Genomic DNA, 16,875 nt, shown 5'->3' on the forward strand with positions numbered 1-16,875 from the left:
ACTGCTGGAATTTCAGACTTTAAAGTCTGAAAACCACTGCACCTGCGTTGCCGTGTCCTCGCTTCCCCTGATGTCACCAGGAGCGCAAGGCGCAGGCACAGACCATACTGGGCCTGCGCAGTACGCTCCTGGTGCCATCAGCGGGAGTGAGGACACGGTAACACAGGCGCAGTGGTTTTCAGACTTTAAAGTCTGAAATTCCAGCAGTGAACCAGAGGCCGGGCAGGAGAATTGGGGAGTGGCTGCGCAGGCACAGGATGTCTGTGGGGGACCATTAGAAGCCCCGGGTAACTTCAACTCATGTTCCCCTGACCCCCCTACAGTGTCCCTTTAACTCTAAACACCTGCAAAAGATTCCTGAGGCTTTTAAAAACTCCCAGCCTGGTTCATTACTCAAAACTGCAATCATGGGTAAGACTGCCAACCTGACTGCTGTCCAGAAGGCCATCATTGACACCCTCAAGCAAGAGGGTAAGACACAGAAAGAAATTTCTGTTCTGCACGAATAGGCTGTTCCCAGAGTGCTGTAACAAGGCACCTCAGTGGGAAGTCTGTGGAAAGGAAAAAGTGTGGCAGAAAACGCTGCACAACGAGAAGGGGTGACCGGACCCTGAGGAAGATTGTGGAGAAGGACCGATTCCAGACCTAGGGGGACCTGCGGAAGCAATAGACTGAGTCTGGAGTAGACACATCCAGAGCCACCGTGTACAGGCGTGTGCAAGAAATGGGCTACAGGTGCCACATTCCCGAGGGCAAGCCACTTTTGAACCAGAAACAGCGGCAGAAGAGCTTGACCTGGGCTACAGAGAAGCAGCACTGGACTGTTGCTCCAAAGTACTTTTTTTCGAATGAAAGCAACGTTTGCATGTCATTCGGAAATCAAGGTGCCAGAGTCTGAAGGAAGACTGGGGAGAGGGAAATGCCAAAATGCCTGAAGTCCAGTGTCAAGTACCCACAGTCAGTTTATGGTCTGGGGTGCCATGTCAGCTGCTGGTGTTGGTCCACTGTGTTTTATCAAGGGCAGGGTCAATGCAGCTAGCTATCAGATTTTGGAGTACTTCATGCTTCCATCTGCCGAAAAGCTTTATGGAGATGATTACATTTTTCAGCACGACCTGGCACCTGCTCACAGTGCCAAAACCACTGGTAAATGGTTTACTGACCATGGTATTACTGTGCTCAATTGGCCTGCCAACTCTCCTGACCTGAACCCCATAGAGAATCTGTGGGATATTGTGAAGAGAAAGTTGAGAGACGCAAGACCCAACACTCTGGATGAGCTTAAGGCCGCTATAGAAGCATCCTGGGCCTCCATAACACCTGAGCAGTGCCACAGGCTGATTGCCTCCATGCCACGCCGCATTGAAGCAGTCATTTCTGCAAAAGGATTCCCGACCAAGTATTGAGTGCAAAACTGAACATAATTATTTGAAGGTTGACTTTTTTTGTTTTAAAAACACTTTTCTTTTATTGGTTTAATGAAATATGCTAATTTTTTGAGATAGGAATTTTGGGTTTTCATGAGCTGTTGTAACGATCGGTGTAACACAGAGAGAGGATCTGATTACCAGTGATCTGCAGTATCACAGGGAATACAGATATATACCAGATTATAGATGATCTGCAGTATCACCGATAATCAGATATATAAACTAACCTCTGGTCACCTGAGGAGTAAGAGTGTTTGGTGCAAACAGTAATATACAGAGGACTGGGCCTCAGAACAGTAAGGAGTCCAGCACAATTCCTTCTAGACTCTCTCAGGAGGAGTCAGGCAGAGAGAAGGAACGAGAGTGACACTCAAGGGGGAGTGTCACTACTAGGACTGGGAACCGTCTCTAACAGTAAGGTCGGTTCTTGAGGTCGGACAAGCCAGGTAGTAACCACACGGACAGATAGAGTGCAGATTCAGAAGGCAGAGGCAGAATCTAAGGTACAGGCAGGGTTCGGCAACAGGGTATCAGAGATATCGAGGTACAAAATCAGAAGGCAGATGCAGAGTCTAAGAACGAGCCGGGGTTCGGCAACAAAGTATCAGAATAACGAGGTACAGGATCAGAGTTCAGGAGAATAGTCAGGCAGGCAGAAAGTCATAACAGATAATCACAATCAAACTAGTACTTTAAACTATCAACAGAATCGAACTAAGTGTAGGATTACAGCTCCAGCTGGTCCCGGCACACTTTAGGATCTGACTCAGGTCTGAGTGCTACCACTATGTATCGCAACGCCAGACAACCAGCAACTGAACAGCCAGCAGTATATATACACAGCTACTCTCCAGCACCTCCCCAAGTGCTGGACCAATGAGAGGACTCTGAATTGTCAGCTGACCAGCTTGGTCAGCTGACCTACTTCTGGCTGCCATATAAGTTCTGCCTCTCTGCGCGCACGCGCGTCATTCTGAATCTTGGTGGACCACGAGTCCCAGCCACACCATCACCGCTCTGCGGTGTATCCGTGACAGGGCCATGCACGCTAACCGCCCCGTCTGACGCGGCGGTTTCTTCGTGTTCCGCCATGCCCTTCACGGAAGCAGCCGCCTCACGCTGAGTGGAGGCAGCTGTTCTTCCGCGCTCCGCCATGCCCTTCACGGAAGCAGCCGCCTCACGCTGAGAAGAGGCGTCTGCTTCCCTGCGATTCCTCACAGCTGTATGCCAAAATCATCAATATTAAAACAATAAAAGGCTTGAACTACTTCAGTTGTGTGTAATGAATCTAAAATATATGAAAGTCTAATGTTTATCAGTACATTGCAGAAAATAATGAACTTTATCACAATATGCAAATTTTTTGAGAAGGACCTGTAGATCATTTCATTGTGATTAGTAGTGATTAAGCTATTGGCAAGTGAAAGGGATGAGCACTGAAAGGTGAAAATCTCTCTTGTCCGTTAGGGTAAAAACAGCTTTGGGGTGAAGTGATTAACAGTAAATTCTAGTTAGCGTGTAGCTGCAACACTACACTTGCACACTTGTGCAATGGTCTTTGATACAGTCACCCTTTTTCATTGTCTTGTTTATTTAATAAAACAGTATTTTTTTTTAGAAAGCTCCATGTGCAGGTAATTTGATTCACTTAATTTTCTCAAACTTTTGGAAAATTAGCTAGTCAGCTGTGGGAAAATTCGTATTCCATTTCCAGACAAGTGAATAGTGGAAGATAGGATAAAATGATTCTCCAAACAGTAAAACTGGTATGATTTTTCACACAGTATAAGTGATCAAATTGTTTCAGTTGAGGAAAAAAAATCTAAATTGGACTGTGTATAGTCACCTTACAATTTATGAATCGTGATCCCAGTACAAAGTTATTTATTTGTATTCATAAAGATGTATTTGATAGAATGTTTATATTTACTATAAAAGCATGAGGTTTAGTGTTTTTATACATGCATTCTTTTTTTGATTGATATTGAATGTTTATATTTACTATAAAAGCATGAGGTTGAATTTAATATAGATATTCTTTTGTGATCTGTGGGCAAAGATCAGCATTACTTCACTGTGTTTCTGTTAGTTTATGCACACACTAGATGGCAGTAGTGGAGCATTCTTATTTTATACACAAACAATTTCTTTTCACTCTAATTATGAAATGGTCTTGCAATAGAGCATGACCAATGCTTTTGACGTGCCCTTTGGTGGTAATCAGAACAATATTATGAAATATCAAAAAACATATGGCTGTTTACCAATCCTGAGCTGTACATAAAAGTGTAAAAGACATATAATAGATCGTAATGGTGTGTGTGTGTGTGTGTGTGTGTCTGTGTGTATGTATATGTATATGTATATATAGCCATCCAATTCTGCAGCGCTACACAGAGTATATCACCTTGTCACGAACTGTCCCTCAGAGGGGCTCAGACACAGGGATAAATATACAAACTCCTTGCAGATGTTCACATGGCTGAGGACCCAGCACTGCAAGGCGAGAGCGCTAACCACTACGCCACCATGTATGTATACATACATACATACATACATCACACGCCGAAGCAGGAAAAAGGGCATAGGAGCCCTTACGGAAAGAACAGTGTCGCTATGGGCGCCTATGATAAAAGCCACATTTAGCAGCATTAGGGGGAAATTTTGGCGCATGGCGGCCGTTAGTTGGCGTCTCAGAGTGTTCAATTTTACTATATTTGATGCAAATTGCAGCGTCCTCAAAGCCACAACAGTAATTGCCAGTAATTGGGCGCCTCCAAGCGTCCAAATTTACCTTCATAGCCGCATTTTGTGGCAGAAGGGGGGTTAGGTTTAGGCATCACAGGGGGGTAAGTTTAGACACCACTGGGGGGGGGGGTAGGTTTATTATAGCTGTGAGAAACAGAATAACATCCAAAAGTACCCTCAAAGCCCAATGCCCCAAAGTCAGAGCTTGATGTGCATTGTAATGAGTGACTACGTATTTGATCCTCTATCAACCTGCAAATTTTCAGGCTCCTAGGTGTTTTCACCGCATGCAGGTAGTGTGCTGAGAGCACCATCGCTAAGGAAGTGCTCCTAATTCTGACTTTATACAAGTCCTGTACAAAATATAAAAAAACAAAAACAAAGAGATGTCTAAGGATGTCAGGGACATGATTGTAGACCTGCACGAGAATGGACTGGGCAACAAGACTATCACCAATCAGTTTCATGTGAATGTGACAACAGCTGGTGTGATAATTCACAAATGGAAGAAACACAAAATAACTGTTAGTCTCCCTTTGTCTGGGGCTTCATGCAAGATCTCACCTTGTGGAGTTGTAATGATCATGAGAACAGTGGCAAAACATCCCAAAACTTCACAGGGGAACTTGTCAATAACCTCAGGGCAGGTGGGACCATAGTCACTTAAGAAAACAATAGGTAATACACTGCGCCATGACGCACTCAAATTTTGCAGAGCCCGCAAGGTTGGAGCGGTCATTTCCAGCGCAGGAAGATTTGGGCGCAGCCGGCGCCACCATAGACTATAATGAGGAATTACATCTATAGCGGCGCTCAGTGAGTAACGTCGGTGCAGTCAGAAGACGGAGCTGAAGTTACTTTTAAACGCAATAATTCGGCCTCCCGCAATAGCTGGAAGCCGAATTATATCATTCCCCACCATCCATGGCGGCCTGGAGGGGGAATAGTAATTAACGTGGCCGGGACTTGTGCAGCAGGATCAGCCATATACCGGCAGTCTTCCTGTGCCGATTTCAAATGTATGCCGCAAGGTCCCCCTGCTCACAACGGCACATGTACAGGCCCATGTGCCGTTTGCCAATGCACCTCTGAATGATCCAGAGGAGAACTGGGTGAAAGTGTTGTGGTCAGATGAGACCATCTTTGGCCTCAACTCATCTCGCTGTGTTTCGAGGAGCAAGAATGCGGTCTATTACCCCTTAATTAACATCCCCACTTTCAAACATGGAGGTGGACACATTACGTACGCTTTGAAGGTATTTACCTTTTACTGCATTGAAACGACAGTGGACGGGCCATGTACCATCAAATCTTGGTTGAGTACCTCCTTCACTCAGCCAGGGAGTTAAAAATGGGTTATAGATGGGTATTCCAGCTTGACAATTACCCAAAACACATGGCTAAGGCAGTAGAGGAGTAGCTCAAGAAGAAGCACATGCAGGTCCTGGAGTGCCCTAGCCAGGTTCCAGACCTTAATCCAATTGAAAATCTATGGAGGGAGCTGAAGGTTTCCAGTTGACAAACATCAGCCTCAAAACCTTACTGACGTTGAGAGGACCTGTCGAAGAGTGGGCCAGAATGCCTCCTTGGATGTGAACAAACCTGGTGGCCAACTACCGGAAGCATCTGACCTCTGTGGTTGCCGAAAAGGGTACTAAGTCATCTTTTGATAGGGGATCAAATTCTTACTCACTCATTACAATGCATATGAAGCACTGATGTTGGAGCACTGGGTTATAGAGGTTTCTCCTGTTAGTCTGTGTCTCAATGTTGCAATAAACCTACCATTACAATTATAGACTGGTAATTTTTTGGTCAGAGGGCAAATGAGCAAAGTCAGCGGCAGATCAGATACTTCCTTCCCTCACTGTGTGTGTGTGTGTGTATCTATATACCATGTATCGGATTGAACATCTCTGGAGAGATCTTAAATAGGTTATGCATGAAATGCTTCCCATCCAACCTGGTAGAGCTTGAGGTGCTGCAAAGAGGAATTTGCAAAACTGGATAGGTGAGCCAAGCTTGTGGCATCCTATTCAGAAAGACTTGAGGCTGTAATTGGTGCTTCAACAAGGCATTGAGCAAAGGCTGTGAATACTTATGTACACGTGATCTCAGTTTTAAAGAAAGTTTCCAAAACCTCAAGTAAACGTTTTTCACGTTGTCATTAAGGAGTGTTGTGTGTAAAATTCTGAGGAAACCATGAATTTAATCCATTTTGGAATAAGGCTGTAACATGATAAAATGTGGAAAAAGTGATGCTCTGCGAATACTTGCCGGATGCACTGTATACAGTCCGGTCCATAAATATTGGGACATCGACACCATTCAAACAATTTTGGCTCTATACACAACCACAATCAATTTGAAATGAAACGAACACTTTGGCTATCATTCATAAAAGTGGCCCAATGTATATGCCTGTAGAGATCCCAATAGCCTCGGTAAAAAAAATTTGGGCGGGAAAATACAGCATTCGGTATTTTAGACCTTTGTGTGATAATTCATAAAGATTTTCACAGCTGCCTTTGAAGTTCAATAAATTACCGCAGCCCATTGAGTGATACAGCAGAAGTGTGGCAATATCTCTCTTTTGTCACAAGCTGTAATTACGGTTCCCGGCACAGATGACTCGCAGAGACTTCGGCTCCCTGCACAGATGACTCGCAGAGACTTCGGCTCCCTGCACAGATGACTCGCAGAGACTTCGGCTCCCTGCACAGATGACTCACACAGACTTCGGCTCCCTGCACAGATGACTCACACAGACTTCGGCTCCCTGCACAGATGACTCACACAGACTTCGGCTCCCTGCACAGATGACTCACACAGACTTCGGCTCCCTGCACAGATGACTCACACAGACTTCGGCTCCCTGCACAGATGACTCACACAGACTTCGGCTCCCTGCACAGATGACTCACACAGACTTCGGCTCCCTGCACAGATGACTCACACAGACTTCGGCTCCCTGCACAGATGACTCACACAGACTTCGGCTCCCTGCACAGATGACTCACACAGACTTCGGCTCCCTGCACAGATGACTCACACAGACTTCGGCTCCCTGCACAGATGACTCACACAGACCTCGGCTCCCTGCACAGATGACTCACACAGACTTCGGCTCCCTGCACAGATGACTCACACAGACTTCGGCTCCCTTCACAGACTGACTCACACAGATTTCGGCTCTCTGCACAGACTCGCACAGACTGACTCGCAGAGACTTTGGCTCCCTGCACAGCCTACTTTGCTCTTATCCGCATGCTTATCATTTCCTCCAAGCAAACGGTATTCTCTGTCCCAATACCGCCTGCTCTTATCTTTATGAATTGACATTTAGTGACATGTGTTGAGCTAATTTCCCCACAAGGCGGTAATTTTGCCTCACTGCTCTGTAATTTGAAATTTTCATGCGGTAACAGCTTTTATGAATTTACATTTTGCTAAGTGTTTAGTAAAGTCAGCTGTTTTCAGCATTACCGCATGCAGTAATGCTTTATGAATGATAGCCTATGTGCTTTAACAGCAGACTGTCAGCTTTAATTTGAGGATATTTAGATCCGAATCAGGTGAACCGTGTAGGAATTGCAAGTTTGCATATGTGCCTCCCACTTGTTAAGGGGCCAAAAGTAATGGGACAGAATACAAATCATAAATTAAACTTTAACTTTTTAATACTTGGTTGTCAAAGTCAACAATCAAGAGTAGACTTCACCAGAGAGAATACAGAGGGTTCACCACAAGATGTAAACCATTGGTGAGCCTCAAAAGCATTGGACATTGTATATTGGACATCGATCATTGTATATTGGACATTGGACATTGTATACTGGACATTTATGCAACACTACACAGTGGATTTGGCAGCAAATTCCTCAGTCAACTTTGTAAAATCTGTTTTGATATCACAATCTATTATAAGTAAGTAAATATAGTCACTAAATAAGCATAACAAAGGCAACATGTTTACCTCACTTTTTTTTTTCTGGTAACCAGTTAAATCCCACATGTGCTGAGATGGAAGCATAGGGACAATGGAAAATTGTGTACTTGCCTAATGGGAATTTTCCCTTCCCAATACATACATGTCAGCACAGGGACTCCCTCCCTTCTAATTTGTCGAGCTCAAGATATATTGAAGACTGGACAGGGGAGGTACTAGCGCAAATTTATAGACTATGGGCCCTCTGGGGTAGAGGGGTCGTGGCATCTACCCACATGTGTTGACATGTATGCATCAGGGAAAGGAAAATTACTGTTGGGTAACTATTATGTATGTATGTATGTATGTGTACGTGTATGTATATATATAATATTTTATTAATAGTAGCTGCTAGCATTTTAATTTCATGATGTGTATTGTGAAACTGAGTTCTATTTAATTCACATTATGATGCTCCGTATTCTTTTTCTTGAGTTTTAATTCTGTAATCTCATGTGTGGCCCACTAATCCCTATACTATAGTGATTGCTTTAGCTTAGGGAATGGCTGTGAGAGCGTCGTCTGGAATATAATGTTCTTAGCTACGGTATAGCAAGCATTGGGCAGAGCAGCATTTGTGTGTGTAAACAAAGGCTGGATGTTTGGGTGGTTGTGTCTGAGCTGTCACTTGATATGTGTTCAGATGTAAAGCACTTAAGCACTTACCGGTATTTCCAGACCACATTTATAAATATCTTCTTTCTTCCTAGGGGCAATCCTGGCCTTTATGTTAGGTGTATTCCAAATCCCACTGGATGAGTGTGAAGAACTATATCGGAAATTAGGAAATGACGTTTTCAAACAGAATGTTATTTTGGGAACAGTGAAAATGGGTTGGAGCCATGCCTATTATGACAGTGAAATGTGGGAAAAAATGCTAAAGTAAGTGTGAAATCTGCTTATATAAAAGCTTGTACTTATGAGAAAAACTGTGTTTTTTGATCACTTGGCCCAATATATATGCCTGTAGAGATCCCAATAGCCTCGTGTGAAAGTGTTAGGCAGTTCAACCTAACAATATCTGTGACAACCTAACAATATCTGTGACAGAGTGCAGCAGACGCATGCATGGAGTGCCTTGTCATCCTCCAACAGCTTCTTAATAGCTTTAGGGTTCCAGAGTAGATTGTCATCTTGGCCTGCATGATCATAATTGGGGGCTTTACACCCTCCACTTTTTGTGGAGAAGCCATAAAAGATAGTTGATCTGATACATAAGAGATAATTGACTGTAGAAGAGAAAATCAAATTGTACCAGGAAATAATAGATTTTTTTTTTCATTTATAGTTATGTACGTGTTTGAGTGTTTTCATTGAATAATTTGCTTATGTAATTTATCCCCTTTGGTTCTAATGTATTGAGGCACCTGCATGCTTGAAAATGTAACCTTATACCATTTGTTTACCGTAGCTGTCTACTGAGAGCTGTTAGAACAGCTCAAGCCACTTAAGACCCACTTCTGTTTACAATACCCTATTTTCTAGGCCTTAAGCGGGGTTTGTGTTATGTGTGCAGTTATAGCAAGTAAGACAACTCAGCATCTTTTTTCACAAGCAATGTAATTGATTCTAAAAGCTTGCTCTCACATGGTTCAGCAAGGTCACTTTTTCCTGCTGCTTAAGAGAACTGGAGAGATCTATGTATTAGACACAGGACATGCAAGGGGGATCTGTGGGCAATTTTTTGGGTAATCAATTGGGCAAAAACACTATATATACACATGTAGGATTACTTTACTGTTCAATGTTTGTCCTCCACAAGTCCCCCCATCCATTTATTTATGTTCTTTCAAGATTGTTTACCTTACCCCGTTACCTGCAATTTTATGACTTTCAGCCAGGAGTAAGCTGGAAAATAGTATTTGGTCCTCTTGTAATTACCTGCTGTGTCCTCTCCCCCAAATCTGTCTCTGAGCTTTGTATCCACTGTCTTCCGGTGCGAAGTCCTGCGCCCCTGCAGACAAATGCCTTGTTTTATCTATCTTAAGTAGAGAAAACACAATTGCCATACATTTTCTGCAGGGGGGCAGGGCCAAGCCGGCGGATACAGGGAGGTCCGCTTTAAAGAGGACACTCTACAGGAGAAGGGAGAGGGAATTTATCAGACTCTTGTCTCAAAGAAGATGCAGGGCCAGTGACAGATCGCACCACGGGCAGTTTATTGAGATAAGACCTAACATTTTTGACAGATGATCATGAGAACAGAGCCAGTAGAAGGCAGACTGAGATTGTGGAAAACTGGAGGAGAGCGGGAGAAGGGAGAGACTAAAAGAAATAAAAAATACATTTGAAAAAAAGTGGGTAGAAAACAATGGATAGTCTTTCAGAGACAATTCCATTGTATTACATTCTCTATCAGTAAGTTTTACAAAAGGGGAAAAAAGCAGCTAATTCTGAATTGTATTTTTTAGAAAATTCGCTAAGACAAATGGTATTTGCTTCAGGGAATCTTCAAAGCAAAATTTACCAGTTTTTGGCTTGCACCTTTTTAGAATTCTGAGCGCCTGTTCTGGGAACTCCACCAGTTCTCTTCTGTTTCCTTGCCCCTGTTTTGATAATTCAGCTGCTCTTATTCCACTGGCTACATGCTTGTTTGCAGATGTTCAGAACTCTCTAAAGCCAAAATATAAGCATGACTGCCAAGCAGCTGACTTTTGAAAGGGAAATAAAGCTATAGCTGTAGCCATATCCCTCTCACTTCAGTTTTCCTGCTGAGCAACACACAGTGTTGGAAAAGTGTTAGCGTTGTTCATCCACACAAAGTAAAGTCACATAAAGGCACTGTAGAAATGTTCAATGGTGATGGGATGCATGTACTAAGGATCAACATTTGTTTTAAGCATATAGGGCAAAACGTTCAAACCATACGTTTTCATAGCCAGTTCTACAAGATGTAGAATAATACACTGTGAGTGGTGGAAAGACCTATTTCTTTAAACAGCAAAACTATATGCTAATGGAGCACAATAAACAGAGAGTGAATTCAGTATTTGCCTGGGTGACAAAAGCCTGAAGCCATTTACATGTCACAGTTTTGTATATGTACTGTCTGTATGTTGTGTATCTGTTTTACACACTCAAATATTGTTGGGCAGACTAGGCATGCTTTGCATAGGATACATCAGGTTCACTAAGAAGCTAAGCCTGCATTGCGGACCGTGGTATAGGAACGTTTTTGGTTAATATTTATTGGATAATCATTTTCACCTACTGAACTGACAATTGTCTGTCTTCTTTTAAGAAGGGAAGAAAATACCGATACATTTTCCAAATTATGACAATTGCCTAAATTAACAGTCAGGGCTTGTTCACACTATGAGCGTTTGTGTATTTTTTTAAGCGCTGGCGATTTTAGAAATCACCATAAAAGCGCTTGTGCAATGATTCCCTATGAGAGTGTTCACATATGGGTGGTTCGATTGTGATCCGGTTTCAAAAGCGCTGCCTGTACCCTTTTCTGAGCGCTTTGGCTCAATGGAAGGTATAGGGAAATCGCAAAGTGCTTGAAAAAGCTCTTTGTATAGCGATTTCCCGAGTGATTCTATGAATAAATACATTTATTCTTTTCTGGGTCAGAGTTCACTTCCTGACTGACGTCAGGAAGGGAAAAAGCAAATCGCCCTGCAAAAGCGCTTAGAAAAGCACTTCTCTAAACGTAAAGCGCAAGGAAATGCGCTGACTCACTCAGTGCTTGCGATAGTGCTGGCGATTTATAATGTAAACATAGCCTAAGCGCTGTTTTCCAGTAAAACAGAGTAACCAAGCAGCTAGCTGAAGCTAACTGAATTATTGCAAGTTTCCTTCTGTTTTAAGAAGGCAAATTACACTAAGTTATCGCAATGTAATTGGATCGCAAAATGCACTAGTGAGAATAGCCCTAAAATAGCATAGCTTACCCCAATCCACCCACTTCTTGCCTCTCCTTCCCAACAACCAACCTTCCTTCCAACACCAACCATGTCCTGCCCATAGATCTGAGAGACACAAAGACCCGTATTAAGCCTAGATGGTTGCAAAGTAAACAAAAGATGAAGAGGATATCACTGATGTCCAATCTCAACATCCATGATGATCATGATACGGCAGGCTCCACACGGTCTTGGGTCCTGAAGAGCCGGGTACCCCTGCGAAACCGGTCGACCTTTCAAACTGGTGCAAGCCCCATAATTATCAGCTCCGTACTGCCAGCGAACGCTCTTCCATGCATGGCTTAGGCCTAAGGACTTTGTCCAGCAGATCCGTCCTCAAAATATGGTAGCTATGCCTATTGCTTCTCTATTTTTTTTCATCACTTTGCTACTCTTAGAATATAATCTGCCATGGACACTATACATATCTTTTTTCTGAGCACATTGAGATACCAATGCATTTGTTGAAAGTAGAAGATGTTGTGATTGGACATCACTGTGGATTTTTATTCATGCTGGGTGCTGGACTTTGCTGCACAATTATAACTTCCTGCATTGAGGATCAGTATGTTGCATTAGAACATCAGAAAACACTTGTACTAATTTCTTATATTCAGGGCTAAGATGTTGCGATTGGACATCAATATCTACCAGTAACCATACACATCTGGACATACCATTGTTGTGATCTGGCAGATTATTCAAGCGAACTATCATTATGATTATCACGGATGCTGCGACTGGACATCAGTGATATGTATAATCAAAATCTTGCACACTGGAAGCATATTGTTTATGGGACTGCCAATGTGATACTTTTATAGGCCCATTTCGTTTTATAAGTCATCCTTACAAATTATACTATTTTTGGCTGGTCTTTGGGAGCTGTGCCCTATCAGGCCGTGTCTCTTTATACTGCCCTTTTGGAGGGTATTTTAGGCATTGTATTGCATATATTTTAATTGAAGTGCAACGAAATAGAGAGTGAGGCATTGTTCAATGCAAAAAGGAACCTTTTAATCATCAGGCAAACAAACAGCGGTGTATGCAGTGGGGGTTAACAAGCCTGACAGCTGTTTTGTGTAGTTTACGCTTCCTCAGTTAACCATTGAAGCCTCTGAGGAAGCGTAAACTGCCCAAAACAGCTTGAACAGTGCCTCACTCTCTATTTCGTTGCACATGGATTTTTTTGTTCCTGAGTGCACGTGTTTTGTGGGTACATAATCCCAGGGCAGCCATTCCCTATTCCAGCTGCAGAATCTAGTGCCGGTTCTCTCTTTTCTTTCTGCTAGTATTTTAATTGAGGTTAATAAATTATTTTCATATTTCTAATTGCACAACTCTTGAGTGTTTTGATTTGCAGATTGGATTCAGCTTTTCTTTTACAATTTCTTTTCACTCAAACCACTATGAGCCGTGTTGGGATTATATGTAGTGATTTATTTCAATCTTGGGATTGGCGGATGGTGGTTGGTACACACCCCCCTTCTTTATAAAACAAAAGATGAAGACCATATATTTAATCATTTCTAGTGCACTTGTTTGATTGTGAATACAAGGTAATATTATGACTTTTAAATGTACAGCATTTGAGCAACAACTCAGGACTGGCAGCATAAAAACAGTTTATCAGACTCTTTCTATGCTGGCAGTCCTGCTGAGATATACATTTAACTTTGGCCACCAATGTAGGCATATTCAATTATGAGTCAGTCCTTGACAAGGCACAATGTGGGTGGTTTATATAGGACAATCAATCTTGAGCAGGTGGAATAGCTATGAGTAATAGGAGTAGCTTGAAGGGAGAAAAGCGAGAAAACATTAAGGCTGGATTTACACTGAATTAGTTGCTGTCAGGTATAACGCAATGGATAGCTGATGAGAAGGAACTTTCCATGTTTCCCCGGGGGTCACTTTGCACCTATGTTATAATGCAATTCAGTGTAAATCCAGCCTAATTTGAGTCTTCCTTAAACATTTTCAAATATTTTTTGACACATAAATGTTAATGCAGTTTTTCATGGATAGAAATATTGGAGCCACTGTTGCTAAATCTGTTTTTAGGCATGTGAACTCCTGGGGTGTTTTCTTTCCCATGGCTTCCCTGCCTGTTGCTTTCACTGACCAGTAAAAAACATGCACCCACAAACGTCTAAACACTTGTTCCCATTCTAGGGGCTTTATTCATAAAAAAATGGGCCTGATGCACTAACTAATGGTATTATCGATGTGCGGAAACAGCGCATGACAATACTGGCTTACTGAACAGTTTTTAGAATAGCCGCATTATGTGGCTAAGCAGGTAAATTTTGGCGCCCAATTAGCGGCAAGAGGGGGCAATTTCGGCGGACAGGCATGCGGAAAACAAAATTGGCTTGCGGATAGCAAAATTGCGGCATTGCATACCAAGCACGGAGTGCCTTGGGGTGCCAAAATATTGTGGGCTTGCGAGAGAGGGAGGGTTAGCTTTAGGGGGGGGATTTGGGGTTAGGCGGCACCAGAGTGTGTTAAGTTTAGGCACCATTAGGGAGGTCTTAGGGTTAGGACCACCGGGGGGGGGGGTGGTTAGGGTTATTTACCACCTGGGGAGGAGGGGGGTTAGGGTTAGGCACCACCAGGAAAGGATTCTGTGTGAGCATAGGGTTATGATTAGCCATAGTAAAATATCGGTAAATATTACTTAGCTTACTTTAGCGATATTTTACTAGCGGCAATCCCCTGCACCTTTTTTATGTATGCATCATTTCCACCTTGTTAGGCTGCTCTTACAGCAGCCTTAATACACCTACGTCCCTGATAGCACTCCACCAAGTTAAGAAGCAGATGGCCCTGTGTGCGGTCATCTTCAGTGTTTTGCACGGTGCAAGTGCCAAATTCGAACATGCGCAATAACATATTACTGCTCAAAGAAAATGAAAATGCCGTCTATAAGACGATATATTTTACATTAAAATAATGTACGCATGTCACGTTGCATAATAGATGTGCCAAGAGAACATTTCTGCTGTGGTGTAGAAATATAGTATGTACGAAGAACAAATTACATGTCAAACAAAACCAGTCTAGATCATACGTAGTTGTGTGGCACTCCTTACTTAATGCATATATAGATGACAGTAAAACAGAAACCGCAACACTAAGACTAGAGTATGGATGGTCAGAAATGCCAATTTCCGTTTTCGCGGAAAATCCGCTTTCCGTCCTTACCGATTACCGCTCTTGCTACCGATTCCGCTACCAATTTTCACATTCAGATGCGAATTTTCACTGTAATTTCCACCGAATTTAAAGAGACTCTGAAGCGAGAATAAATCTCGCTTCAGAGCTCATAGTTAGCAGGGGCACGTGTGCCCCTGCTAAACCACCGCAATAGCGCCGCTAAACGGGGGTCCCTTGACCCCCAAACCCCCCACTGCGACACTTGGTCGCAGACTTGGTCGCTCCTGGAGGCAGGGCTAACGGCTGCAGCCCTGCCTCCAGTCGCGTTTGTCAGCGGCGCATCGCCGCCTCTCCCCCGCCCCTCTCAGTGAAGGAAGACTGAGAGGGGCAGGGGAGAGGCGGAGATACGCGCTGACAGACGCGGTGGGGCAGGGCTGCAGCGGCTAGCCCTGCCCCAACCAGGAAGCGCTCCCCCGCATTACGGAGGGGATTTGGGGGATCAGGGACCCCCGTTAAGCCGCGGGATAGCGGCGGTTTAGCAGGGGCACACGTGCCCCTGCTATCTATGAGGTCTGAAGCGAGATTTATTCTCGCTTCAGACTCTCTTTAACATCAATTTTCTCAAAGTACAAGGTCTTTTTGAAAGTTTGTTTTTTCCCCTTATTCCCAATCTTCTGCTTAAAGGGGTTCTGTGGGGGGAACCTTAGGATAAAAACTGTCACTTACCTGGGGCTTCTATCTGCCCCATGTAGCAGTAATGTCCCACGCCGTTCTCCGATCCGCTGTTCCCCGGCACCGGGCATTATTCGTCTGACATAGCCTAATAATGCGCGCTGCCGTTCGCGACCTCGGAAGCTTACTGCGCAGTATGAAGTTTTCTTGCACTGCACCTGCGCAGTAACCTTCCGATGATGCGGGAGGTAGCGAGCAGGCCACAATTGCGCAGCCGCAGTTGGGCGGTGTGCTGCGCTAGACCGGGGCCGGCGGCGGAGAACGGCGGATCGGAGGAGGACGGCGTGGGACATTACTGCTACAGGGGGCTGATAGAAGCCCCCGGTAAGTGGTGGTTTTTTTCCTAAGGTTCCCCCACAGAACCCCTTTAACATACCCTGAAAATTTGGTGTTTCTGGCACCTGTGGGGGCTTTGCTATTAACCTCTAGAGTCGGCATCATACCGCATAGTGGTTCCGATGCAGATTTTCGCGGTAATTTCTGCCGAGTTTAACATCAATTTTCTCAAAATGTACAAGGTATTTTTGAAAGATTTTATTTCCTCTTGTTCCTACTCTTTTTAGCTTAATATATGAAAATTTGGTGTTTCTAGCACCTATGGAAGCTTTGCTATAAACTGCTAATGTCGGCAGCTGTACACTGTAATGTATAATGCAGAAAATCTGCATTACCGATATGTGGTAGGATGCAGACTTTAGAGGTTAATAGCAAAGCCCCCTATAGGTGCTAGAAACACCAAATTTTTTAGAGTTTGTTAAGCAGAATAGTGGGAACAAGACAGGAAAAAAAATCTTTCAAAAAGACCTTGTACTTTTTGATAAAATTGATGTTAAAGTCGGTGGAAATTTCCGCAATTTCCGTGAAAAACCGCCTACGGCACTTGAATTACCGATTTCCGAATTTCGATGCA

At 43.5% G+C, this 16,875-nt stretch overlaps 1 protein-coding gene across 1 annotated transcript in view; it reads left to right on the forward strand.

The window, feature by feature from the left end:
- Window positions 1–16,875, forward strand: part of PNPLA8 (patatin like phospholipase domain containing 8) — an 80,567-nt gene that overhangs the window by 25,028 nt on the left and 38,664 nt on the right. The window contains exon 5 of the mRNA XM_068276520.1: window positions 8,877–9,048. Coding sequence (XP_068132621.1) covers window positions 8,877–9,048 — 172 coding nt within the window. The remainder of the gene's footprint in view (window positions 1–8,876; window positions 9,049–16,875) is intronic.

The sequence above is a fragment of the Hyperolius riggenbachi genome, chromosome 3 (assembly GCF_040937935.1).
Source record: "Hyperolius riggenbachi isolate aHypRig1 chromosome 3, aHypRig1.pri, whole genome shotgun sequence".
In the NCBI taxonomy this organism is placed as follows: Eukaryota; Metazoa; Chordata; class Amphibia; order Anura; family Hyperoliidae; genus Hyperolius; species Hyperolius riggenbachi.